General features: G+C 42.0%; 1 protein-coding gene across 1 annotated transcript in view; it reads right to left on the bottom strand.

Moving 5' to 3' along the window:
- Nucleotides 1-27,712, bottom strand: part of ANKS1A (ankyrin repeat and sterile alpha motif domain containing 1A) — a 3,005,277-nt gene that overhangs the window by 546,747 nt on the left and 2,430,818 nt on the right. Inside the window, exon 21 of the mRNA XM_044076145.1 lies at nucleotides 19,657-19,818. Within this exon, the coding sequence (XP_043932080.1) occupies nucleotides 19,657-19,818 (162 nt within the window). The remainder of the gene's footprint in view (nucleotides 1-19,656; nucleotides 19,819-27,712) is intronic.

Genomic DNA, 27,712 nt, shown 5'->3' with positions numbered 1-27,712 from the left:
GCCAGGCTTTTTATGTAGGCCTCACGAAGAGAAGACTTCGTGATAGGATCTACAATCATTGCTATGACATCAGGAAAGGTAATGAAAGCAGTGCCTTTGCCAAGCATATCCTGGAATTTAATACACACAGTTTTAAATTTATGGTTTTGGAACTGATGGCAATCAATACTAGGGAAGGAGATAACATGAATCAATTGGCCGTGAGGGAGCTCAAGTGGATTTTCACCCTAAAAGCGCACCTATATCCAGGTATTAATCAATATGTCTCAGTTAAACCTGTTCTTAACATGAGGTAGTAAAGACACAAGCTTATTTGTTCTGTTGCAAGGTTTATTGTTTAGTGTGTCCCCAATCTTGTGTTTTCCAGAGCCCTTTATGTGTTCTCTTTACAGGCTCACTTTTTTCAGACATGGTTCTACGGAGCCATTTATTGCATAATTTCTTCATATACTATGTCTTGTGCTAGGTTGCTATAGGTTTGTCTACAACCTCCTATATTGATCTGTTAGGTACTCAGCATGTGCATTGTGTCAAGGCCTTCGTATGGCATAAGGGAACAGTGGGCTGATTTTTTATAATATTCTGTACAGTTGTGGTCCCTGTTTTGATTGTCGTCTTATATAGGAGTGTATTTGTTTATGATGTTAGTTTTATTTTTTGACTGGTCAAGATATTTAGTTATGCTTATGTAATATTCTTTGTCCTACATGCTCTGCATTACTGTGTTTGTGGTGCTGGTGTTCGGTACATCTATGCCTCCTGTTGTATTGGATAACTGGATAGTATTGAGGCTGTTGTCCACTTATAGATGGCTTTAAACTTTATCCAGTACTCTGCGATCTGTTTTGGTCCAGCTTACTATTCATTATGCTAAATGCACCTTATTGTTATTATTTATGTTTCATTGTAGTCTTTATATTTATATGTTTTGGTCAGGTCCCTTTGGACCTTCCAGCTTCATTTGGGGGTTGAATATTGACTTATTTTGTGTTTGAAACGATATTAGTGTGAACTATCTTATCAGTATTTCGCCAGATCTCTGGATGCCAGACATTATTAGAATTGAGTGGTCTGGTTGTTTGTTATTCAATAGTTGACCATTGTTGTCAATGTTTTTCGTTCCAGACATTTTGGCAATGTTTTTTATTTGGGTATTTAGGTTCGTGTTACCAGATGGCGAGTCTTTTATTAGGCTATAGCCAACCAGTAATACTTTAGTAAGCCAGCAGCTGGTTGCTACCTCGCTCTCCAGTTTGGTAGCTGCTGTTGTCAGCAGGATGTTTTTTTCCGCCGGACTGGCTTTTGCTGTCTTGATCGTTTTTGTGAACTCCCTTGTTTAGACAATGACAGCGATCTTGTTCTCACTGCGATCGCCATGGATGGATTTTATTTCTGTGCTTTTTTTGAATGGTAATGCTGCTTTCTTTTTGAGATTTAATGCAAGTTCAGGACACTTTGCAGCTGTGGTTTAGGTCAGCACCATTTGACGCTCTGCCGCTGCGATGGTTGTATTAATATGTTTTTAACAAATATCATGTTTTGCATTTATTAATAGATACAATACATTGATGTTTTTTTATTTTTAGACAAGTAGCTATTATATGGGACATACTGATTGACAGCAGTGTTTGGCTATATCACTTTCTTACACCACACTACACCTTATGTATTTGGTGTCGTTTGATGTACTTGGTTTGTTTACCAACCGGATGCTATATGGTAAGGAGTTCAGTATGAGCTCAGTTGAGCGACTTCAATAACAGAGTTAGTTTACATACTTTAACTATATTAGTGATATCGCTGTGTTGTACATCTTTATTTAGAAAGTTTTCCGGTTTATGATTTATGTTTTGTGTTCCGGTTATGAACACTTACAATTTTGTTTTAAAGCAATCTTGGTTTGCCAGCAGGCTTGCACCGTCAGTCTGACGGATGATTTTGTTCTATTTTACTTATGCAGAACAGTTTATTTAAGGCGCTTTATGCCAACTTTGCTATTTGTGCTATTTTTAAATGTTTTAATGATTTTTTATCTGTTTTATACGAATCTGTTAATGTTGTTTCTTTAAATTAGCTTAGTATGAATGTTATAATTATCCAATTAGGGTCTTAATTGGTTAGTTTTGAGCGCCAAAAGACTTTGTATAAATAGATGTTTAAACTTATGTCTTATTACACCTGAAGAAGCGTAGTACAGCTACGTGAAAGCGCTTGTGTGTTCCTGTTCCTAATAATGAAGCCTTCCATAACAGTGGTCATCTCCGTGTGGTGTTTCCAGTGGATTTTGTGTGTTCCAGTTTCCTGTTTTTTCCACTTGGAGTCTCTGTTTTCTTGCTACAGTTTTTTGACTTTTTGTTTTTGTTAAAAGGTGTTCTTTGTAGTGATTGTTGTCTTTTGAGCATTTTTTCACAACTTTCAAACACCTCAAAAACTGAAGAAACCACTCTCATTTTGGTTCATCCAAAGTCTATTGGTCTAAATACCTCTTCTTTGTATCAAATATGTCCTGAGGCTCCCATCTGAAATGTTCACTGTTTAAATTGATAGATTTGCCAAAGGACATTGCATCTGTGGTAGATCTTGCTAAGAGGGTGTCCTCATCTTCACAATCATAAATGAACTGACAGATACAGGTCAAGGCCTCAACAGAAGACTAACGCCTTGGAAAAAGATGCTCCCCTTTTCCATTTATTAGGCTAGGAAGTTAAAGCGAAAGGCTAAGAAGGGCCATGCTGTGAGCTTTGCTAACCAGAAAATGATCAAACATTTTCTCACCAAGGTATGCATATATGTGTGAAGCAAAAAAAGAACTGAAGATGGTATGGGCCAACTGCCTCCTTGTCAAAGATGCAAGCTTGCATAATCAATTTGGAGAGAAATTAACCCATGTCAAGACAGCCATAGAGCTAAGGGAGTCAGGTTAGCTGGGTGAACTTTCACCTGGAGCAAATTCCCATTGGTCAGGAAGTCTACCTAACAGTGATTCACAGACTAAACTTTATATCCAGTTCAGCTTACCATGGCTACTCTGTTTCAGACATTTAACTCAGGACATATGTTTCATGTTACAATGGGACTTGCCTGCTGCTGTTACCACCCTGCTAAGATCACCCAACACATTAAATTGCAAAATAAAGGCTTTTGCTCCAGATATATGCACCACAATTCCTTTTAATAGATGAAGTAACTACATACCTTCCTCTTTCAAGCAGTCACATAAGGCTTACTACTTTGATACAATAATTTGTCTTTGTGTCAGTAAGCCTTGTCAACACAACACATGCGTTCAAAAATTGTAGCAATCTTTTGAAGTGCTCCTTCAGGAGCCCAATTCTGCTACTTCTTCTTACTGTTGTAAATTTCTGTACATAAATGAACTGCCTAGCACTCTTATTACAATTGACACTAAAACCCCTTTTTATTATTCTGTTCTACTGCTTCAGACCACTTGTTTACTTCATTTCCAACTACTGCATGCCTTGTGCTGTAAACTTTGTGATGAATTTGATAACTTTCTACCTTATCTATTACTACATATCATGGCTGAACAGGTCGTTTAACCAGGCCACCTACATGGTTAAACAAAAGTATAAGTAAATGTTCTCTGTGTGTTTGCTATTCTGGAAATCTGCTTGGTGGTTTGGCATCCTGGTACAATGAAGCTGCACTGAGGAACAGTCTGTTTCGTGACTGGACACTGCAGCTGTGCACTGCTTGGCAAGTGCGATATTGTTTCACTTGCTATTATGCTTCCCTCCATGTAACATTTGTTTTACCTTACTGAGAAGCTTGGCAAAGTGATATCAATATTCAACTTTGGGACGCCAGGTTAGTGAAACTTTAGCTGTCAGCAATTAGTCAGGTGGGGGAAGAGGGTAAAACTTATCTCTGAAAAGTGAGACATACTGGATGCCCTGAAGCTAATACTGGATTAGTCTGCTAGTGTGTTCTTTGGATGAGACATTGCAGAGTTAAGACTTCTGGTGAAGTTACTATCTAAAAGAACGTACTGTGAATATTTTTTTATTTTACTTTTCCATCTGCTTGACTGTTCACAGCTAAAAGTCTCTCTCACAGTATGCTAAACACTCTGTATGGTGGGGACTAGTCTGCAGTACAGATGGGAGATGTTTTCCTGGAATCCTTAACACAAAGTAGATTGCAATATACATGGTGTTTCTGGCCATAATAACTACTGTTGAACCCTTTCTGTATACTGGGTAAATGTACTATGTTCAACGGTGTCACTGAGATGTCTAGAGCTTTGTTTGGAGAGAGTTTCTTCTAGGCTTTTGACACTATCATTACGTGTCTTCTACAAATGGCTGTCCTATGACTTATTAGAGAATCTTCAACATGATTCATCTCATTATACTACCTTAATTAACCATTCGCACAGCTTATTTTGTGCTTGCTGTAATATACTGATTATTTTTAAAGTATTTTACCACTAGTTATTTTAAGTGGTTCTCATTCATATTCTTATTCAAACAGTAGTGAAGTCTGGGAAATAAGCACTGAAACAAACTTTTTAAAGAAGGCTGTTGTATAGAAGCCACGAAGAACGACTTCTGATTTTAGGTTTTTTTTTCGATACTAGAATAGGAATGTAGGGAGTGGTAAAATTATCACGTCATCAATATAAATAATTTGGAGTCTGGCGTAATTTAAGGGGCGTTTAGCGATAAGTACGGAGAGAAGTAAAGGAGGACAAATATAGACCCATGAGGAACTTACAGGAACAGGGAAGATTAAGAGGAGACTGATTTAACACTAAATGACCTGCTTTGAAAAAAGGATGCCAAAACTATTTTAGACAGACTCGGCAATTGTGGCCTCAGCTGAAACCTTAGTGTGTGTGTGTGTGTGTGTTGGGGGGGGGGGCACTTATTCACATACTACTATGGCTACAAGCTTTACCACTTTTGGTGAACACAGACCACAAGTAATTATCTGTTTGTAGTACTTGGTGGGTGGAAACAAAGGACAGTTAGGAAAATCACAATCAAGTGGTCATTGTTGTAGCTTGGTTGGGGGGGGGGGTGCTACAGCACAGCATCTAGTAGTTCTGACTTAAAATACATTTGTAGCAATCATTTGTTTTTTCACATGTTCTGGAAGGAACCCAGATAGATCTGTGGGCAGTGATAACATTACACACTGCCCACAGCATCACACACTTGTATTTTTTTTATTTTTTGCAGTAGTAGTTGTGGAAGCGGATATGCCCCACAGGTGGAAGTGAAGCGGACTGCTATGACTGTTACTTAAACACTGTAGTTGCAAGTGAAGTACATTACTGTGGCTATTACTTAACCACTCTTGGCAATCGCATATGAGAGGTGATTGCCATAAAAGGGCTTGGAGGAAAAGGCAATTTATAATGACAAAGTCATGCAAAACTATCACTGACATTATTCATTTAAGGGAGACAGAGTTTGGGCAATGGCTAACTTGTAGTTGGGGAGGAGGGGGGTGAAAATGGTACAACACCAAAGGATGGTTATATTAGTTAGGGGGTGAAGGGAGTGCAGCCCCACACAACAGATTTGGCAGAATCCTAAAAGAGATAGGGATGTCAGTATGATAAAGTATGCAAAGCAGTTACTCGAAATTGTTACAAGTAATGAACTTCAGGAGCATGTTTACATGTTCAAGAGGAATAGGTTGAACTATATTACTGTGCTCCTTTTTTCACTACTTACAAAGAAATATCAGAGGTGTACATAAAAGGTGGATGCCTTTGTGAAAATGGGTGCAAAGGCATACTGCATGTCAAAACACAAGTGTCATTACACATTTGTCTAAAATCAGCAAAACAAAATATGACACTATGGCTTTTACGCTTTTTATCTTCTCAGCGAGATATTAGACTAATAGAGAATGTGGGTATAGTTTTCAGAGGGCACCTGGTCTATGAAAGCAACGACTGCTGCAGGAGCAGTTCTGATTCACTACTTATACGACTTCTTTGGGGGACAGTATTTGTAAAGAGCAATACTGCCATTGCATTTCTGTGATTCCTTCAAAATCAAAGGATTTGTGTACTCTCAGAATGGGCACATTCTCAGTCTCCACTGAAAAGAGGACACTGGCCTAGTGGGACTAAAGCCAGTCAACAAAGAATAAATAAATGGATAAAATATATTTATGTGATTCCTTTACAGTCAAAAGTAGCACACATTGTCAGACGTTCAACATTCCACTGGGGCAGAGTGTGCGTTTTGTGCCACCAGCACCTGATTACAACACCTTGAATTTCTTACTGTGAACTGTCTTTGTGGAATTGACATATGACTTCATATACAGCTGGTAAATCCAGCTTTTCAGATGTTTTTTGTCTCTGACTGGCACTAAGGTAGACATCTGCCTGGGTGCTGACCACTGAACAAAAGGGCTGGGATTAGCTATCTATGAAAGCAAACAGCTGTAAGACCACTTTATAGTGATTATAGATGTGGTTTTGTTGGAGAGACAGTAACTATCAAGGAGTTACATGACTGTTATTACTGTGATTTCTTTTCAGAAGGGGGTCTATATCATATTGTCGAATGCTTAATTTATCGAACACCTAATCATCGAACCCTAATCGCCGAACTACCTATTCACTGAACGACTTAATCATTGAACTGGAAATTTCCAAAAGATTTTACTTGGCCATCCTGAAAAAAAACATTGTGTGCTTGACATGCTAACTGGTTGTTATTTAACGATTAACTCATTGTAGTGCGATCTCGGTGTTGGTATATTTAATTTGCAGGGGGGGTGGGGGGGCACAGTCTCTTCCCCTCTGCAAAAATGTAAAAAGTTTACCTTTTTATACTAGAAGTACATGTACTGTGCAAACAAATATCAAGTTTTTATGTCAATTTAATAAAATATTTAATATATTTACCTTTAAGTTTGCCATTTATAACATTATACACATTTTGTTAAAATGTACATACATCAGTGTTTACTAATTGAGGTCATACGTGATGTTTTTTTTAAACATGCCCAACTAAAACAATTCAATAAATTTTCATTCGGTGCAGTGGTGCATCAGTAGCATTGTCGACTCACAGCAAGAGGATGTCCGGTTCGATTCTTGGCTGGAGTGCCTTCTGTGCAGAGTCTGCATGTCTTCCCTGCGTTCGTGTGGGTTTCCTCCAGGTGCTCTGGTTTCCTCCCACGTTATAAAGATATGCATCTGTTGCGTTTCTCCCCGAGCCTCTGCTGGAAATTGGTTTTGTTCCAAGTCAGACTTTCCCGGTAAACAAATGTTAAATAAATAAATAAAATAAATAAATTCGATGTTTTGGTAGTTTGATAAACAGGGGCTTTGATGGACAGTGCTCTATGATTAGTTACTTGACAAAAAAAAGTTCAATAAAATGATATAGACCCCTCAGAAGGTGCATAAATCCATTCTGACGTGTGTGTGTGTGTGTGTGTGTGTGTGTGTGTGTGTGTGTGTGTATACCAGGGTACCATATTAGAAGTCCTTCATTTTTTTTTTTGTGAACTGTGGGGGAACTACAATATGGCCTCTTACAGACAGCTAGTAAATAAAGTAATCATGTACTCAACACTACTACTGAAAACTCCCAAGCTCCTCCCTTACCCACAACGGCCTAGGCTCCCTCCATACCGCAATCTGGTTTGCTTTCCTTTTTGATAATTAGAAACTAAGGAACAAGCATTATATGAGAAACTCATACCTGGTGCTCAAAGGCAGGAACATTGGTTCCCTTAGCATCTTCTTATTCTACCAGAAGTCACAAACAAAATGGTAGGGGGTTGGAGGGAGGGAGGGAAGTTGAAGCAGAATGAAAATGGACAACACAGATGGTAAATAACTTTTTCATCTGATGATGTCAGTTTTCATGTATTCCTCAACAACTAGGACAGAGCCCCCAGCTACCCGAATCCCAGGTGGACTCTTAAGGAAGGATAGTCTTGAGTACTGTTGAGCTGAAGGCTGCTCTTTCCCTAGACACCAGATCCAACTTGTAATGAGCAATAAAGGTATGAGGATTAGCACAAGTTGCAGAAGCACAAATATCGTCCATGGAAGATCTGGAAAAAAATAGTGACAAGTTGCCATGGACCTGGTTGAATGAGCTCTTGAAGGTTTTGGCAAAGACAATCCCAATTTTTGTAGACAAAGGAAATGTAATCAGTTAACCCCTTGGCTAAAGTTTCTTTAGTAAATGGCTTGCCCAACTTTGACTCTGAAAAGACAAATAATTGATCTGATTTTCTGAAATCTTCCACTCTATGTAAAAAAAAAATGCAACTGTCTGTAAACATCCAACAAGTGTAACCACATGTATTCTCCTTTGTTCGTTCAATTTGGAAAGAAAAATGGAAAACTGATAGATCAATTGATGTTGGATTCTGACACCACCCTAAGAAGGAAAGATGGGTTGATTTGTAATGATACCCTATCTTCATGGAAAATCAAAGGTTCAGAGAATAAGGCTTGAAGTTCTGCGACTCTTCTGCCAGAAGGTGACTACTAAAAAAGACAGTTTTCCAGGTTAAATATTTTAGTTCACACTTCACTGAAGGTTCAAAATGGAGACTAAGACAAAGCTTTTAAAACTAAGCTCAAATCCCATGGTGGAGTTGGATCTTTAAAAGGGGGTCTAAGAAGAAAAGTTTCCCTTATAAAGTATTGAAGGAGCTAAGGTAGAACTGTTCACTCCTATATGAAAATTAGAAATGGCAGCTAGTTGTACTTTTAATAGTTGAGAAGCTAGTCCCTTGATTAAAAATTGTAGCCAAAAACTCAAGAACATTAGGTACTGGTGCTGAAAAAGGGTCAATACCTTTCTGTTGTGCCCCAAAAAACAAATCTATTCCATTTATGTTTGTAAACCTTCCTAGTGGAAGGTTTATGGGAAGACAAAAGAATGTTATGGACAGGAGAGGACAGCCTGGGTTTTCTAGCTATCAATGGAAAGGGAGAAATGATGCAGTCAACTTTAGGCCTAAAATGTTCGGGCGAATCATGTCTGTCGGGTGAGACAGGAGGTCTGGCACTGGATCCAGAATCCATGGTGGGCGAACTAGATGAGGCAAAAGAAAGAGGAATCAAATCTGACAAGGCCAATAAGGGGCAATGAAAATGACTGTGCTCTTCAATAAGATGATTTCTGAAGAAACTTGAGTAGTTGGGGAGGTAAGCACAGACTAGACCCTGAGGGGAACAGTGGAGAAGAACTTTTCTCGGTGATTTCCCCTGATAGGGGGATAAGGGCAAAGAACCTGCTGCACTTGTTATTGAGGGGAGATGCAAAGAGGTCACAGGAAGATTGGTCCCACAGGTAGAATATCTTTCCCGCAACTCCCATGTTGAGAGACCACCCGTGACGTAATAAAAATGGATCTGCTCAACTTGTTTGCTATCACACTGGATTTCCCCAGAATGTGTGTTGCTATCAGAAATCAACTGGATGAGATCACCCATTGCTACACTCTCAGAGCTTCTCAACACAAAGGGTAAGATCTGGTTCCGCCTTGTTTGTTGATGTACCAGACCACTGACATATTGTTCCGTGTGTATCACAGTAGTTCCGGAAGGAGAGAGTCTTGGAAGGCCTGCAACACCAGGAGTACTGCTCTCATATCTTGGACACTGATAAGTGTGTTGGCCTCTTCGGGGGACCAGTTGCCATGGACTGACTTTCTCAAGAACTACCCCCTCCCCCCACCCAATTTGGGAAGCATCCACAGTCACTATGGCCTTGGGCTGAGGAAGGATGAAGGGGCAGCCTTGCACAATGTGATCTAAGTGAATCCACCACGAGAGAGAATTTTTGCATGCCTTGATTACTGTGATCCTGGTGGACAAAGGCTGGTACAGAATAGACCACTGAGTCGCTAGGGTCCACTGAAGAATTCTCATATGGTATCTTACTAATGGAACCAGAACTATCACAGCAGACATTGACCCCAAGACTTGGAGAATCAATAAAGCTGATAAAGAATTATGGATTATCTTTTTGACTTGAAATTGAATAGTCTGTGCCCTTAGGAAGGGATGCTGTTACTGATACAGTACTGAACAAGGCCTCTATGAACTCTACTACTTGAAATGTTTCTAGCTGGGATTTGTTGTGATTGATGGTAATTCCCAGATAAGAGCACAGCTGGAGTACATAATCTCGTGCTTTTATCAGTAGATGCCTGATCGGAGCAGTTAAATGCCATTCGTCCAAGTTTTAAAACACCTGGAATCCCTGCAGTCTCAAGTGGGCGGCTACTACTTCCGCTATGCATTTACTGAATACCCTGGGGGCTGTGGTGAGGCCAAAGGGCACAGCTCTGGAATTGGTAATGACTGACTCCCAGTCAGAAGTGTAGGTATCTTCTGGATTGTCTCTTCATTTTTATGTGACAGCGTGCATTCTGAAGATCTATTGAGCACATCCAGTCATCCTTATGCAGGAAAGGTAAAATGGACTGAACCATGACCATCCAGAAATCCATGTACTGAACTAACTTGTTTAGATTGCTGAGATCCAAAATTGGTCTCCAGTTCCCTGTTTTCTTCGGCACTAAAAAGAATCCCGAGTAAGTTCCAGATTCTTTCTGGTCTTTGGGAGGGGGGGGGCTCTTGGATGACTTTTTTTCTAGCAACTTTTTATTTCATGTGTTACTTCTTCCCACTGACTGGGTCGAACATCAGGAATTTTGTTTACCATTAAGGGGGGAGGGAAAAGGGCATTATATAACCTTGGGAAATAATCTTCTGTACCCATGTATCTTTTGTAATCTCTAGCCAAGCTCTCTGGTGCAGAGACAGATGACCCCCGACTGCCTCCAGAGGTGGACAATTAGGTTCATAGATTAGTACTAGGCTAACTGCCCTTGTGGGGCCATTTTAAGCCTAGCTAACTACCCCATGTAAGAAACAAACCCTGCACCTTGTGTTTGTAAGGTAAACACTTGAACCATTATATCAACCTCCCAACCAATTAGGCCTTTTTTCAGGAGTGCTGGCAGGATCTGTCAGAGAAAGTGTCCCTAAATCCTTGGTTCTGTGTGCCTCCTCTGCCATACGGGCAGTGTTTTCCATTAAAGTTCCACCCTTTGCCCCTGGGGCAACTATCTCCACGTGGATCATGGAAAGGACTCTGGGACTTTCTGAACCACATTTCTCAACCACCTCACTGATTCCTACAGAAGGTTCTTTGAGGAGTCAAAAAACGTACTTCCGCTGCAGACAGGGTCCATTCCTGCTCACACCTGGACAGCGTGTCTTCAACCTTGGGACCACACAACTTCTGTCAAAGGGAGCACTGACAAAAAAGGAGGTGATACAAGCAGCTCACAGTGACAAGAACTGAAAAGGGGGGAGAGATTAGTTGGTGGAAAACTAGGTTTAGAAGTGGTTTAATAGGGGATGGCAGAAGGAGGTTAATGTTTTAAAGATGAGATGCAGCTGACAGGAGGCAAGGGACTAGTGGAAAAGTTAGAAGAGTGCTGCTACAATAATTACAAGATTAACTCTACAAGACTAACTGTAAAAAGACATAAGTAAATAGTACATATGGTAACTACCAATATCATACATTAGCATACACGGTTAGTACAACAGTAAGTATACTATTATTTGGAGGTATCGACCAGCTCTTCTGTCCTATAATTACAAATACAGCACTCTTCCCTTCTAATTCTGTCACAATAATTACAGCAGTGCACAGTGGATCATCCATAAAACAGGTTCTTATTAAGAGATATTGGATAAGCAGACAGTAACAATTTAGAGCTCGTCAATATAATACAAATAAGCTGAATCACATCATTGCTACAGTTAAGGTTCAGCAGAAAGTACAGTTTTGTACCTACCATAAATGTAGATGTTAGAGTGGTTATGCTGCTGCGGTCATCACACTTGGGTTATCCTGCCATCAGGCGGTCCCGCAGTCGGCCTGAATTCCAAAGCCTTGGTCTGGCGTCGGTTGTCATCGCTTCTTCCCTGACGTCAGTGCGGCAGGGGTATAAAAGAGGCAGCCGACGCCATTTTCTTCAGTTTTTCTTGCCCCAGATGTCAGGTGCCCCAAACTAAGAAGGCAAAATAAGAAGCTTGCAAAACATACCTTAGTGCAAAGGAATGGTACTAGTTGTAAGCAAATACACCATATAGACATGCATCCCATAGGTTGAAGTACATGGAGGTATAAGAAAAGCCTTGTTAGGTAGAGGGGATGGAGGGAGGGTAACCTGGACTGCAGCAGCATAACCACTCGAACATCTACATTTATGGCAGGTACAAAACTGTACTATGTTCATCGTTCTATGCTGCTGCAGTCATCACACTTGGGTAGAGTCCCAAAGCTATGGTTGGGATGTAGGAGCTAAACTGGGTTAGGTGCAGCTAAGATGCCCTGCAGAACTGCAGTGGCAAACCCAGCTCTGGTTTTTGAGTACAGAGGAAGGTTGTAATGCTTGGTGAAGGTGTGCACTGAACTCCAGGTAGCTGCCTCCAGAATGTCCTTTGTTGGGACTCCTCAGAGGAAGGCTGCTGAGGTTGCTGTAGCCCTGGTGGAGTGAGACCTAATACTAGCAGGCACTGCTTTCCCGTGGTGTGAGTAGCAAAAGTGGATGCAATGTGCTATCCATTTGGAGATGGTCTGTTTTGAAATAGCCTTTCCTTCTGAGCCTGGTGCATAGGATACAAGGAGTTGGTCAGATTTTCTGAAGGCCTTTGTCCTGTCCAAATAGTAACGGAACTGTCTGTGAATGTCCAAAGAGTGAAGGAGTCTCTCCTTTATTCTGTGGGTTTGGATAAAAGGTGGGCAAGTGTATGGTCTGATTGAGAGCCACACTGGATACTACCTTTGACATGAAGGAAGGGTTGGTGCGTAAAGATACTCTGTCCTGATGGAAAATGATGAAAGGTTCCACTGCCATAAGTGCCTGCAGTTCTGAGACTCTGCGTGCTGAGGTGATAGCCAGCAGCAGGGCTGTCTTCCATGACAAGTATTGAAGCTCTGCTGAAAAGGCTGGTTCAAAAGGAGGAAGTGTTAACTTTTCCAGAACAAAATTTAGATCTCAAGTTGGAGTAGGTGGTTTTCTGGGGGTTCTTATATTTTTTGCTCCTCTGAGAAACCGCCTTAGCAAAGGATGAGAGAAAATGGGAGGAACCGTATCATACTGAGCTGAAATGGCTGAAGCATGGATCTTTATGGATGAGAAAGAAAGGCCTTTGTGTACCATCTCAGTTGGATATTGGAGTATGTGCGGAATATTTGGGAAGCCAGGATTTAGGCTTCTGGCCTGGCTCCATACACAAAATCTTTTCCACTTGTCTGAGTATGTTTTTCTGGTGCTGGGCCTCCTGGCCTCCAAAATTACATTCTGGATGCCCTTTGAGAGAAGTGTTGTTTGATAATTTAAGGTATTTTCCATGCAGCTAGATTTAAGGTCCTTAGCTGACTGTGAAGGATCTGAGAGTTTTGTTGGGTTAACAGCAGAGGGAATTGAGGTAAGATCCATGGAGGGCTATGAGTCAAGTTTCGTAGTAGTGGGTACCAGTGTTGACGTGGCCAGTCCGGGGCAATGAGGATCATCTGTGGTCTCTCTGATCTGGTTTTCAGTAATACCTGGGTGAGTAGAGGCAGAGGTGGGAAGGCGTAGACTGACAATGCTGTCCAACTGAATAATAGGGCACCCACTTTCCAGGCCAGGGGATGGTAAGTCCTTGTGCAAAATTTTTGCAGCTGGCAATTGTTGGTTGAGGCAAACAGATCTATGTCTGGTGTTCCCCACCTTTGAGTTATCATTGAGAATACTTGTGGGTGTAGTCTCCACTTGTGAGGGTCTGTCAAATTTCTGCTTAACTTGTTGCCAAAATGTTTTCTTTTCCTGACAGGAATTGTGCTTGCAGTTGTACTTGGTAAGTTAATGCTGTGTTCCACAAGTCCATTGCCTGTCTGCATAGTGGGTAGGAGTGCGTCCCTCCTTGTTTGTTTATGTACCACATAACTGTGGTGTTGCCTGTCCTTATTAGAAGTTGTCCTGGATGCAAAAGGTCCTTGAAGGCTGTTAGTGCATTCTTTACAGCTAGCATCTCCTTTTGATTGATGTGTAGTTGCCTTTGGTTTGCAGACCATTTGCCCTGTATGCATTGTCCTGCCATGTGTGCACCCCAGGCGTAGTCTGATGAATCTGTTGTCAAGGTTTGGTTTGGTGGAGGTGAGACAAAAGGAAGGCCCTTGTTTGCTTGGCATGCTTGAGCCCACCATAGAAACTCTTTGTGAAGGCAGGGAATGAGAGTTATAGTTGCTTTGAGGCTGTGTCTGTGTTGGGACCATACACTTTTAGGTACCATTGTAGTTTTCTCATATGCAGCCTTGCATATGCAATTAGTTGAATGCAGGATGCCATGTACCCCAATGCCTGCAGGAATTTCCTTGCAGTGAGCTGGGTAGAAGTTGCCATCTTTTTGAAGTACTGAGCCAGTTGTTTTTGCTTGTCTGGCGTGAGGTAAGCCATCTGGGCCGTTGTATTCAAGCTGGCACCCAGGAATATTACTTCTTGTGAGGGTATTAGTTTTGACTTCTTTTTGTTTACTGTGTACCCTAGGCAACTTAGCAACTTTGTTACAAATGACAGATGCTGTAGTAGTATGTCTTTGCTGTCCACTTGGATCAGGCAGTCGTCCAGATATGGATAAATTTGTATTCTTCGCAGTCTGCAGTATGCAATTACTGATGCCAGGCATTTTGTGAATACTCTAGGCGCAGTAGATAAGCCAAAGGGCAATGCAGAGAATTGATAATGCGTTGTGCCTGCCAAAAATCTGAGGTATCTTCTGCAATCTTGTCTGATAGGGACATGCAGGTATGCCTCTTGGAGGTCCAACGTTACCAGCCAAGACTCCTTGCCCAGCATGGGAAGAAGCTGCTGTAGTGTGAGCATTTTGAATTTGAGAATGTCCAGGTACGTGTTTAGAATTGAAAGGTCTAAGATGGGTCTCCAGGCTTTGTCCTTTCTTGGTACTAGAAACAGTCTTGAGTAAAATCCTTGACCTTGCTCTTTTGCAGGTACCTTTTGAATTGCTTTCATGTTCATGAGAGCTGAAATTTGCTTTTGTGCCTCTGCCCATTGGTTTGTTGGCAGATTTGGCATGCCTCTCATCCGTGGTAAAGTGTGAAAATGAAATCTGTAGCCTCGGGTAATAATATCCAGAACCCATTTGTCCTTTGTTATGACGTGCCAATTTTGTCGGAAAAGAGCCAGTTTTCCTCCTAGAGGTGCTGCCTAGGCAATTTTGCTTGGCAGGCGAAGAGGAAAGTCATTGAGTTTGTTTTCTGAAGGGTTGAGATCTGTCGTCTCCCCCTCTTTGAGTTGTTGTTTGCCATTGTCTAGGCCTGAAGGTGCCCTGTGCCTGGCGTCTGTACCTGCCCCTTTGGGGTCTGTCTGAAGCAGGAAAGGACCAGTTTTTTGATGGCCAGTTTCTGCTGAAGCGAGGAGGGTGTACCTGTAAAAAAATCTTCAACTGTTTGCATTGATTTTGCCTTTTCTTCCATCTTCTTTAAAACTTCCTCTGCTTTGACACCAAATAACGCATCCTTTTGCAGTGGAGCATCCAGTAACTTTGCTTTGACATGTTCTGGTAAGGTCTGCTCTTTTAGCCAATCATGTCTACGTATTACAGACCCTGTGACTGCTGCTCTACATGAGGCCTCCAAAGAATCAAAACCACACTGCAAGGTACGTTTTCCCACTTGTTCTGCTGCATGCTACAAATCTTGCATCCCTTTGAAATCTACTTGATCTGTTTGAGGGATCATTTTCTGTTTTAACTGAGTAATGCCCTCATGGCCAAAGTGGCAGAGGTATACACTTTTTTCCTCCATCTTTCTAATGCCCTGGAATCTCTTTCCGCAGGTAGTGGATTCTTAGCAGTAGAGGCCTTAACCCCTTTGGGACCCTGGGAAATGGTTTTTGGGTCTGCAGCAGGGCTTTTATATAAAAACTTGTGAGAGTCAGGGACTCGATAGTATCTGTCTGGTTTAGGTGGTGCTTGAGGTAAGGAATCTGGATTTAGACTGGATTCAGTGTAGACATCATCCAGAATGTCCAAAACAGGAGGAATGGCTAGGGGTCTGTGCTGAGGCAAAAGAAGAAACTCACGGAGTATTTTCTTGGAGTCAGAGTAATCTTGTCCTTCCCAGTGGAAATGCTCACTCATGGTGTGCAGGGTTTCCCCAAAAGAGAAGTCTTCAGGGGGGGAAACAGAGGGAATAGACTCCTCAGCATCGGAGTCTTCATAGAGAGGGAAGGGGTAATCCTGTTCCTCAGAGTCTGATGAGGAAATGGATTCCTGATCAGAAGGAGGTAAATCTTCCTCCAGTCTAGGCCTTTTGTCAGGAGGGGGTTGGGAAACTCTGATAAGGGTAATCAGGTCCTCTGCCATTTTGAGCATCTGTTTTTTAGGCATAGGGGCCTGTATGGGAGTCTGTGGGCCTGGTTTCTTAACCTTTGGAAGCTTAGCGTATGATTTAACGGAAAGGGTCGTCGGTTTAAAGACGCCTTCTGAAACCGAAGGCCTGTCCATAGTCTCCGGATCGCCGCCAGGGCTGACGTCCGCGAGTTGAGGAGGAACCGGCTCCAGTGGCCCAGTAGATTCTGACTGAGAGGTAGTCGTATTTTCTAAATCTGCGGTAGTCAGGGGCTGCGTAGGCGCCTAACTGAATACCGAAGATTCGGCGGCAGGCCTAACTGAGACCTCGGTATCTGGTCTAGGTCAAGGCTGCCGGTCTTTGTCCTTGCGTTTTTTAAACATAGCGGTAGTCGGAGGTTCCGACGACATAATGTAGTTGAATTTTCTGCCAAAATAATGTCGGGCGGTATCAGCCCGACGCTTAATAGTGCGTTTATTGAACCTAGCGCAAAACAGACAACCAGAAACGTCGTGGTCTGGGCCTAGGCAAGGGATACAATAAGAATGAAAATCCTTATGAGGTATTTGCTTCCCACAAGAAATACAATTATTAACTTTGTCTGACATCGGTCTGAGGCAAGAAAAGTTTCCCCAATGGGGTACTTAGCTTTATAGAAGACTTCGGCTGAAATTCTGTTCGAAAATCTCAGGAGCTGGCCGACCGGCACTTGCGAACTGCTTCTGCTTCGGGCACCGCGCGGCAAGAAAGACTGGAGAAAATGGCGTCGGCTGCCTCTTTTATACCCCTGCCGCACTGACGTCAGGGAAGAAGGGACGACAACAGATGCCGGACCAAGGCTTTGGAATTCAGGCCGACTGCGGGACCGCCTGACGGCAGGATAACCCAAACGTGATGACTGCAGCAGCATAGCACGATGAACATCACTAGACCATAATGTGAGCAACTAACATTATATATCCATGTGCAGAAATCACATCCATATCTGTGCTAGTGTATCACCAAGCAAGCATTATTCAGTAGTTAATTTGAGAAAAACAAAGCACTTACAGCTGTACTAAAATCACTTCCAAGATTTACTTATACTATCTGTGGTATTACATTGTACTTACATGGCAAGCACACAAAGCCGGAATGCCAGGAGACCATGTTGGAAGGACAACAACCTGACAAATTCAGTATGCATCTCAATCAAATAACTGGCACTCTTGTGAAATAGGAACCAATAAGAATACCGTTTTCTGTGGAGAAAGTGTTACTTTTCTGCATTAAGTTACAACGAAATCCACATTGTGCACGACTTTACATCAATGCACATATTTCAGATTTTGTCTGCTTCTCTAACGGTAGTAGACACATAATTAAATATATATATTTGCCTTTTTACATCACTAAGTGCCTCTCTTGCCCTCTGCCCTCTCAGCCTTCAGCAGGTTCCAGCACCTCTACTTAGGAATTAGCTGGAAAACCAATTTGTCACTCCAATACTAAAGCCTAGCCAGCAGCAGACACATACAAGAAAAGTTATAAGAATGTGACTGACTTAAGCTGAAAGCTCCTGTGAGGCTGATAAAGGATACATCCGTTAGTGGCAGTGCTTCTCACATCTCAATACATGTTAATGTCTGCAAAGCATAAATGCATTCCTGCACAGTAGACCAGCAAGGCTCTAAATACTATTGTGAACAATCTTTATTAGAACTGGAAGCAAACAGATAGGCCTAAAGTTGGGGATGATATATATATATTTTTTGCAGAGACCCAAAAACTGCAACTTCCAAGTATCTATGACGACATCTGGTGCGGCTGATAAACTGCAAATATAAAAGATGTGGATAAATAATTCAATCCAAATACAATTCTGTCGAAAGGGTTAATAAAGTGATCTTAACTTTTTTCATACTTCTTACAACATACTGTACTCAAGGATTATCAATTAGGTTATAGACTTCCTGTAGTTGGACTTTTTTGAACTAGAAAAGCGGTGAACTAGAACACTGTTCAGTAATTGCTGGAGGAGGGATGGTGAATTAATAATTTGAGAATTTAGAGAAACAGTCGGAGATTATGTAGACTTTAAAGTGCATTTGTGCTACTTCTGCGAGATAAAGCAATCACAGTGTATATACAAGGACAAGTGAAGTCCTCACATGGGCTGTTGTAGTAAAGGGGGGGGGGGGGTAAGTCCCTGCAAACAAGTTTTTACTGTGTAATTTCACTGTAGGAACGTTTTACTTTTTTAAAACAACAACATTGCCAGGGTGCTTCATTTCAGTTTCATTTTAAGAGACAGTGGCCCTGGTCTTGTATTAAGTTAGTAGAGTTATCCTAGGAAGAAGGAATGTAGGTTTCATGGTATCTGATGGGCTCTGTTTTACACAAAACACTGCATATGGCCATTATATTTGTCAGTTTTCTAATAGTCAGGAGTCAAAAACCTGAAACTTGCTAGCAACATCCCTGCAATCACATGTCAGATTGTTTCTTTTTATGATCATTAGGTGTGTGATTGCTGAAAGTGATTGATGGGCGGTATGATCTGGAGTTAGCTCAATATCCCTGCATCATACAAGTAGTACAATTAAAGAGATGCCCGGATGTAATGGGTGAAATTTAAACTGCTCTGCCCCCAAGGGTGAAAATGATCACATGGTTTGGCTATTGGCAAGACTGACCTTTGGGGATGGGGCAGCTTCTCTAAAGACTCTGGGAGTTTGTTGTACTTGGAGAGGTGAAGTGTTATGAAGTATGAACTAATGTGAAGATAAATGAAAATCAAACATTTGGCTGAGCTGGTACTTTAACAGCTAACAGTACATTTAACTGCTTTTGGCCGTTTTTCCAGACTATATAAATATTACACAGATTGATGCAATTATTTGTCATATACTTACATTACCAATAATTACTGATCAGGGCTAGTAATAAAAGGCAGAGTTCTCTATCACTACCTCAACCAGTTAAACATCTTACCACAGATGTTGTAAAGCCCATATTCAAAGACCATAAATTCCTGAAAAGAAAAAGGTATGCGCACTTCAAATCTCCCTTGGCCCACGTAGCACTTCCACCATCTAAAACATCTTAAGACCTTCACTGTGCCTACTGACTGTTGATTGCTGTACAGAGATGTGCACTTTCCCATTAACTCTGACACACATTTTAGCTTCAAAAGACGCTTATGTAAGCTGAAGTTTGTCCACATAAAAGTAGTGCAGAATGGCATAAACAAAACTTAAGGAAAAAGTATTCATACCTGTCCTTTGTGCTTGTCAGCTCTTGGTTGGGAAGCACGGTCCCGATTCACTTCATTACGTTTTCTCCCAGAATTTTTTGAAAGAATCAAGAGGTCAGCAGATCTTCCTGTGTATGAATCTTGACTTGCTGGTGAAGATGTCTGTGATACAAGATCTTGACACTTAAAAGAAATAAGGAAGGTAAGAAACCAGTTTCTCAGTATGTTTAGTTCTTACAGATACATGTTCCTCAGACATACTTTACGAATTCTTTAATAAGCTAACTAGTAAGAACAGCGACTGTTTTTTTGATGGCAAGCAAAATCTCTCTGTACCAGTACCCTCCACAACTCTGTCTCATGACATAAAACACAAGGAATGATATATGTAATATGCTGGATACAGGATACAACATAGGTACTCACTATATCAGCTAATCTGCTAGAAGGCCATCAACAGTGGGTAACTGCTGGGATTTCTCACATGGACATCCCCAGCTTAGTTTTTTGTTTTGTCTTTCAGCTTTTTCCTGGTAAAGGGTCACCACAGCGGAACTCCGGTCCGCTAATGATTGGCAGTAGTTTTTTAGGAAACACCGAGGTGCCAGCTCGACGCCCAACCTTCAACAAAGGAACACCCATTTATGCACGCGTGTCTTTCGAACGCTACCCAACCGCGGGGAGGACATGCAGACTCCACACAGAAGGCACTCCCAAGTCAAGCCGAGAATCGAACAAGAGAACCTCTTGCTGTGAGGTAACAATGATATCGCCATACCACCACGGCAACTAGTACCTTTCTGAAATCTCTTCAGCTCCCACATTCAAAAGTTACTCTCTTCTCTTACCAACAATACATCACGAGACTTCCTCCTTCCCAGCACTCCTCAGTCTAATGCCCCCAGTGCAGAGTACAGCCTGGAAAAAATATATACACCTGCTTAATTTACAGAAAAATCCATCCATAGATACTAGAGGAAGATGTGTCCAGACACAGGAAGGAGAGCAATAACACCAAAATCTAGAAACAACCATATTACAGAAAAATCTTCAGGAAAAAGAAAATCACACCACCAAAGGTAGTCCAAATCCAAAACAGCTTTGACAGCTTAGACAGTTGAACATACCACCATGAACAGAGCACAGATTTCACATAAAAACTTTAATGCAACACCACCAATAAAATAGGCAAGCAGGACAAGCGGTTTTGGCCTTAGCCTTCTTCACATCCTGTTTACTGGGCTTAAAACTGAATGTTTAAAAAAGTACAGTCGTGTACACTTACCATAAATGTAGATGTTCGAGTGTATTCACTGCTGCAGTCATTACATTTGGGTTATCTGCTTACAGTAGCCCTCAGTCGGCTTGATTAACAAAGTCTTGGGTCCTGCGTCAGTTGCTGTCCCTTCTTCCATTACGTCAGGTTGTCAGGGGTATAAAACATGCAGCCAACGTCATTACATCAGTTTTTCTTGTCCCGGATGTCAGGTGCCCCCCTAATGGGAAGCAATTAAAACTATAAATAAAAGGATATACCTCCAACAAAAAAGCAAATACACCAAAAAGCTTTTTGAGCACAGTAAGGGAGAGTAGATGTATAGCCAAACAAAGAAAGGGGGCTGGAGGGAGGGTAACCAGGACTGCAACAGTGAATACACTTGAACATCTACATTTATGGTAAGTGTACACAACTGTACTATGTTCTTCATGTTTCACTGTTGCAGTCATTACATTTTGGTAGATTCCCAAAGCTAAGGTTAGGAGGAGGAATTTAAACAGAATTAGGACCAGCTACAAGGCCCTGCAAGACTGCAGTGGCAAAGCCAGCTCTGCATTTAGAGAAAATCGGCAAATGATAATGCTTGGTGAAAGTATGTACAGAACTCCAAGTAGCAGCTTCTAGGATGTCTCTTGTAGGGACTCCCCTGAGAAAGGCTGCAGAGGTAGATGCAGCCCTGGTTGAATGGGGTCTGATGATCTGTGGGATAGGTTTTCCATGGTGCTTATAGCAGAAATGAATGCAGTGGCCTATCCATTTTGAAATGGTTTGCTTTGAAATGGCTTTCCCCTCTGTCCCTGAAGCAAATGTCACCAGCATTTGTTCAGACTTCCTTTGAGGTTTAGTCCTGTCCAAGTAGAATCTAAGTTGTCTGTGCATATCTAAGGAGTGCAGTATCCGTTCCCCTTTGTTCTGTGGGTTAGGAAAGAAAGTAGGCAAATGAATGGACTGATTAAGAGCCACACTGGATACCACCCTGGGCATGAAGGCGGGATTGGTTCTGAGGGACACCCTGTCCGCATGAAAGATGATGAAAGGCCCCACTGACATAAGGGCCTGTAATTCAGATACCCTTCTTGCAGAAGTGCTTGCTAAAAGGAAAGCTGTTTTCCAGGAAAGGAATTTCAAATCTGCAGTAGCAGATGGCTCAAAAGGAGGAAGAGTGAGTTTCTCCAAGACAAAGTTAAGGTCCCAGGCTGGAGTTGGAGCTGTCCTGGGTGGCGTGAAATTTTTGGCCCCTCTGAGGAACTGCTTGAGCAGTGGGTGAGAGAAGAGGGGAGGCTCTGTGCTATAATGAGCTGAAATGGCTGAGGCATGAATTTTGATGGAGGAAAAGGACAAGCCCTAATGAAGCATCTCAGTCAAGTATTGTAGAATCTGAGGTAAATTGGGCACTGTTGCACTCATCCCTTGAGATTGGTTCCAGGCACAAAATCTTTTCCATTTTGCAGCATAGGATTTTCTAGTACTAAGCCTCCTTGCCTCTAAAATGATATCCATCACTGATTTACTGAGGGGTGGTAAAGGAGAGATTAGGTAATTAGCCAAGCTGCTAGGTTCAGGGTTTGCAGCTGAGGGTGCAGAAGCTGGTTCTCCTGCTGAGATAACAGGGAAGGAGTCTGAGGCAGGTGCCATGGGGCCAAGCGTGACACACTGCGCAAAAGGGGGTACCAGTGTTGGCGTGGCCAGTCTGGTGCAATTAAAATCATCCTTGGCTTGTCCTGTTTAATCTTTAGTAGTACCTTGGAGATCAGAGGCAGAGAAAGAAAGGCATAAACTGATAAGTTTTTTCCAGCTGAAGGATAGAGCATCCACTTTCCAAGCTAGCTTGTGGGGAATCCTTGTGCAAAATTTGTCTAAGTGATGGTTCTGGGGGGAGGCAAACAGGACTATAATCTGGGCTCCCCCATTTGCTTGTCAACATGTTGAAAATCCTTGGTTCCAGTTTCCACTCGTGTGAGTCCATGAGGTTTCTGCTTAGTCCGTCTGCCAGTGTATTTAGTTTTCCTGGCAGGAACTGAGCTTGTAGATTCACCTGGTAGCTCAAGGCTGTTTCACAATGCCATGGCTAGCCTGCAGAGGGGGTAAGAATGTGTACCCCCTGCTTGTTTATGCACCACATGACAGTGGTGTTGTCTGTCTTTACCATTAGTTGTCTTGGAAGAATGTGGTCCTTGAAGGCTGTCAGAGCATTCTGTACAGCTAACATTTCCTTTAGATTTATGTGCAGGTGCATTTGACTGGAGTTCCATTTGCCCTGAATGCACTTCCCTGCCAGGTGAGCCCTCCCATGCATAGTCTGATGCGTCTGTTGTCAGGGTTTGGGTGGCAGGGGGTAGCGTGAATGGTAGTCCCTTGTTTTGGTGGCAGGCCTCTGCCCACCAAAGGAATTCTAGGCATAGGCAAGGTATGACAGGAATCATTGCTTCTAGATCCTGTGAATGTTGACACCATAGGCCTTTGAGATACCATTGTAGTTTCGTCATATGCAGCCTTGCATATGGAATTAGAAGAATGCAGGAGGCCATGAACCCCAAAGCTTGCAGTATTTGCCTTACAGATAACTAGGTTTTTGTGGCCACTTGTTTGAAGTAGGTTGTTAAATGAATCCGTTTCTCTGGCGTGAGGAAAGCCATCTGGGAAGTTGTATTCAAGCTTGCTCCCAGGAATATAATTTGTTGACAGGGTACCAGGTGTGATTTATTTTCATTTATGGTGTACCCCAGACAAGTCAGCACCCTTTGAACAAAGGCCAGATGATTCAAAAGTATGTCCTGGCTTTCTGCCTGAATTAGACAATCGTCCAGGTATGGGTATATTTGAATATTTCTTTGCCTGCAAAATGCAATGACTGGAGCTAGGCACTTTGTGAATACCCTGGGCGCAGTAGATGAGGCAAACGGCAGTGCAGAGAACTGATAGTGCATGTAGCTTGCTTTGAAGCGTAGGTATCTTCTGCAAGACTCCCTGATAGGGATGTGCAGGTATGCTTCTCTTAAGTCTAGTGTTGCCAACCATGCATCTGCCTAGCAGAGGAAGCAGCTGGTGAAGAGTCAGCATTTTAAATTTTGGAATCACCAGAAATGTGTTTAGAGTAGAAATATCCAGAATAGGATGCCATGTATTGCCTTTTCTGGGTACCAGGAAAAGTTTCGAATAGAAACCATGTCCCTTTTCCTCTTCTGGTACCAAATGAATAGCCCCCATGCTTAAGAGAGAGACAGCACTTGATTTTGGGCATCTTCCCACTGATTTGGGGGTAGATCTGGCCACCCGCTTGGTGTTGGTAACATGTAGAAGTGAAATCTGTATCCTTGGGACACTATTTAAAATCCATTTGTCCTGCGTAATGAGTTCACAGTTTTTGGCCTGCAGACCAATCTTTCCGCCTAAAGGAGCATTCAGTTGGGAAGTGCTTGGAAGTTTTAAAAGCAAGTCATTGAGACAGTTTTCCATAGGGGGAGTCTTACTACTCCCAGATTTGGGTGCGGAAACCCCCCATGTTTAGTCATGTGTGTCCCCTGGAACTGAAACATGGGGTTTCTGCTGTGTCTGGGTTTGGCTAGAGTAGACCTGGAAGGAGCTGGAAAGGACCAATTCTTAGAGGGCCAGTGCCTACTAAATCTAGGAGGCTGAACTTGTAATAAATCTTTAACAGTTTGCATAGATTTAGCTTTATCTTCCATCTTTTTAAGAACTTCCTCAGCCTTGTTGTCAAACAGGTGGTCCTGATTTAAGGGGGCATCCAACAGTTTAGCTTTCACATGATCAGGCAAAGATTGCTCCTTAAGCCAAGCATGCCTTATGAGCATAGACCCAGTAACAGCAGCTCTGCAAGAGGCCTCTAATGAATCAAATCCACATTGCAAAGTATGTTTTCCAACCTATTCAGCAGAATGCATTAAATCCTGTAATTCTTTATTGTCAGCACAGTCAAAAATCAACATAATTTTCTGTTTAAGCAATCCAATAACATGCTGTTAATACTTTAACATATGAAACTGGCAGTTTAAAGCCCTAATGGCTAAGGTTGCAGAAGTGTAAACCTTCTTACCCCATCTATCCAGTGCCATGGAGTCTCCATCAGAAGGGGTAGGATTTTTAGCAGTAGAGGCCTTAATGCCCTTGGGTTCCTGTGAAATATTCTCTGGATCCGCAATAGGATTTTTAAAAAGGAACTTGTGTGAATCAGGAACCCTGTAATATCTGTCAGGTTTTCTGGGAGCAGGGGGCAAAGAATCAAGGGCCAAACTAGATTCTGAAAAGGCATCATCAACAATGTCTAGTACAGGAGGAACAGCTAAAGGCCTATGCTGAGGCAGGAATAAGAAATCCATAAGTCTCTTTTTTGAATCAGAAAAATCCTGGCTTTCCCAGTGGAAATGCTCCCTTAAGAGTATGTAAGGTTTCACCAAAAGAAAAATCCTCTGGAGGGGAAGCAGAGGGACTAGAGTCCTCTGCATCAGAATCCTCATAAGTAGATAAGGGCAAATCCAGATCATCAGAAGAATCAGAAAAATCAAAATCCTGGTCAGAAGATTCATAAACAACTTCATTTCTAGGTCTCTTAGGAAGAGGAGGTTGGCTTCCCCTGATTAGTTATAAGATCTTCAGCCATTCTTATAATTTGTTTTTTTAGGCATAGAGGCCTGCGCATGTGGCCTGGGCGTCAGTTTCATAGGCATGGTTCGAGATTTAGGCCTAAATGAAGAAGGAGGCATCGGTTTAATATGCAAGTCTGTAGGCCTGAATACACCCTCAGAAGCTGATGCCTGATCAGTGGCTCCGGACCATCCAAGGTAGAGACATCTGCAGGTTCCACAGTTGAAGCATCTCATGGCATACATCTGAATGTATCTCAGTAGAGGCCTGCGAATTAGAAGTACCGGGTATCCGGGGCTGCGAAAGTGCTTCACTGAGTACCGGCGAACTGGCGACTGGCTTAGAAGCATCGTCGGTAGTTTTGGACCTCGGCGGCCTGTGTCTGTCTTTATCTTTGCGGTTCTTCAGAATCCCGGTAGATGAATGGCTAACCGACGACATTTCTGGATAATTAAACAGAGAACAGAAATATTTTGAGGTGAAAATATACCGATGACTGATAATGCGCTGATTAAATAAAGCACAAAACCGACAGCAAGGTATGTCGTGGTCAGGGCCTAGGCAAGGAATACAGTACGAATGAAAATCTTTGTGAGGTATTTGCTTTCCACAAGTAATGCAATTAACTTTTACTGACATTGGTAAGGAGTAAGAAAAAGTTTCCTCAACGGGGTACTTCGCTTTAGTTGAAGACTTTGGTTCTGAAACTTGAAAATGAAAATTTCAGGAGTTGGACGACCGGCACTTGCAAACTGCTTCTGCTTCAGGCACCGCACGGCAAGAAAGACTGATGTAATGACGTCGACTGCATGTTTTATACCCCTGATGACCTGATGTCATTGGAAGAAGGGACAGCAACCGACGCAGGACCCAAGACTTTGTTAATCAGGCCGACTGAGAGCTACTGCAAGCAGATAACCCAAATGTAATAACTGCAACCGTGAAACACGAAAAACATCTTGGCTAGACCAATCACAGTCTTTTGAAAACCATTGCACATTCAGTTTTAGGCCCAGTAAATAGGATCTGAAGAAGGCTAAGGCCGAAAGTGCTTGTCCTGCTTGCCTATTTTATTGGCATTTGTTTTTATGTGAAATCTGTGCTCTGTTCATGGTGGGTTGTTCAACTGTCTGTTTTTAATCTTGCAGAAAAATGGATGAGTGCACACCTTTTACATCTGACTTCAAAGCCATACTGCAGAGAAAACCTCTTTGGAAAAAAATCCCATACAGTGAAAAACTAATCTCCCTGGGAGGCCTGAGCTAGAGGATGGCTAAAAGACAAAGACTCTGAAGGCAGAATCTTGACACACCGAGATGCGAAAGGAGACTCAAATAATGGAATCGCCATCTAAGCAGTAATGCCTGGTGAAGGAGCTAATAAGTGGTTGTGTGGTCATGGCTCAAACACCTGCAACAGAGACATTCTTGAAGCAAGCACTGGAAGCAGTCATTGTCCTGGCGGAGTGACCTTTAAGAGGAACATTTTTGCAAAGGGAAGTTATCTACATATTGGCAAAACATACTGCTGTTAACGATACGTTGGAACAGGACTTGTTTACCAAACACACACTTTACAGAGCAATGGAGGCATACGCCACGTCAGAAGGCTTAATAAACAAAGTAAAAGAAGTTCTCTAATCCTCAAGAGATCCGTACTACAAACTTCATTCTCTGTAACATCTCTACATCTTGATGTGAACCACTGCAGCTAGCTCATAAGCATTTACAGGTATAAGCCGCATAACTAACATCCCAAATGAGCATTTACGTGTATAAGCCGCATAACTAACATCCCCATTTAAAGCTAAACAAATAGATAGCTATGGAAGTTTGCATTATGTTACAATAACCACTGCAAAAACCCTTAAATTATACTAGGCAACACACTAGATATTCACACCAAATAAAAAGCTTTTTTTACATACTTAATACAGCTTTTAGTTCCAAGAATCTTTTTCAACTCTGAACAGTATCTCTGTGTTTCTTCAGCTGTCTGCTGACACTCCAGAATTTAATAGGACTATTTACAAACATCTGGTCTTACCTTTTAACACAGTTCTTGCTGCACAGTAAAGCTTGATTTTGGGAGGAGTCTTTCTGCAACTCCTTATCACAGTTTTCACATCCACTATTTCCTTGCAATAGGACTAATTGCGACACTTTGGTTGCTCATCTTTCTGCACATTTGCTTTGG

The sequence above is a fragment of the Protopterus annectens genome, chromosome 7.part0 (assembly GCF_019279795.1).
Source record: "Protopterus annectens isolate FY-2018-M chromosome 7.part0, PAN1.0, whole genome shotgun sequence".
NCBI classification, from domain to species: domain Eukaryota; kingdom Metazoa; phylum Chordata; order Ceratodontiformes; family Protopteridae; genus Protopterus; species Protopterus annectens.
Note: the sequence above shows the minus strand (reverse complement) of the source record. Positions and strands in the feature narration are given on the sequence as shown.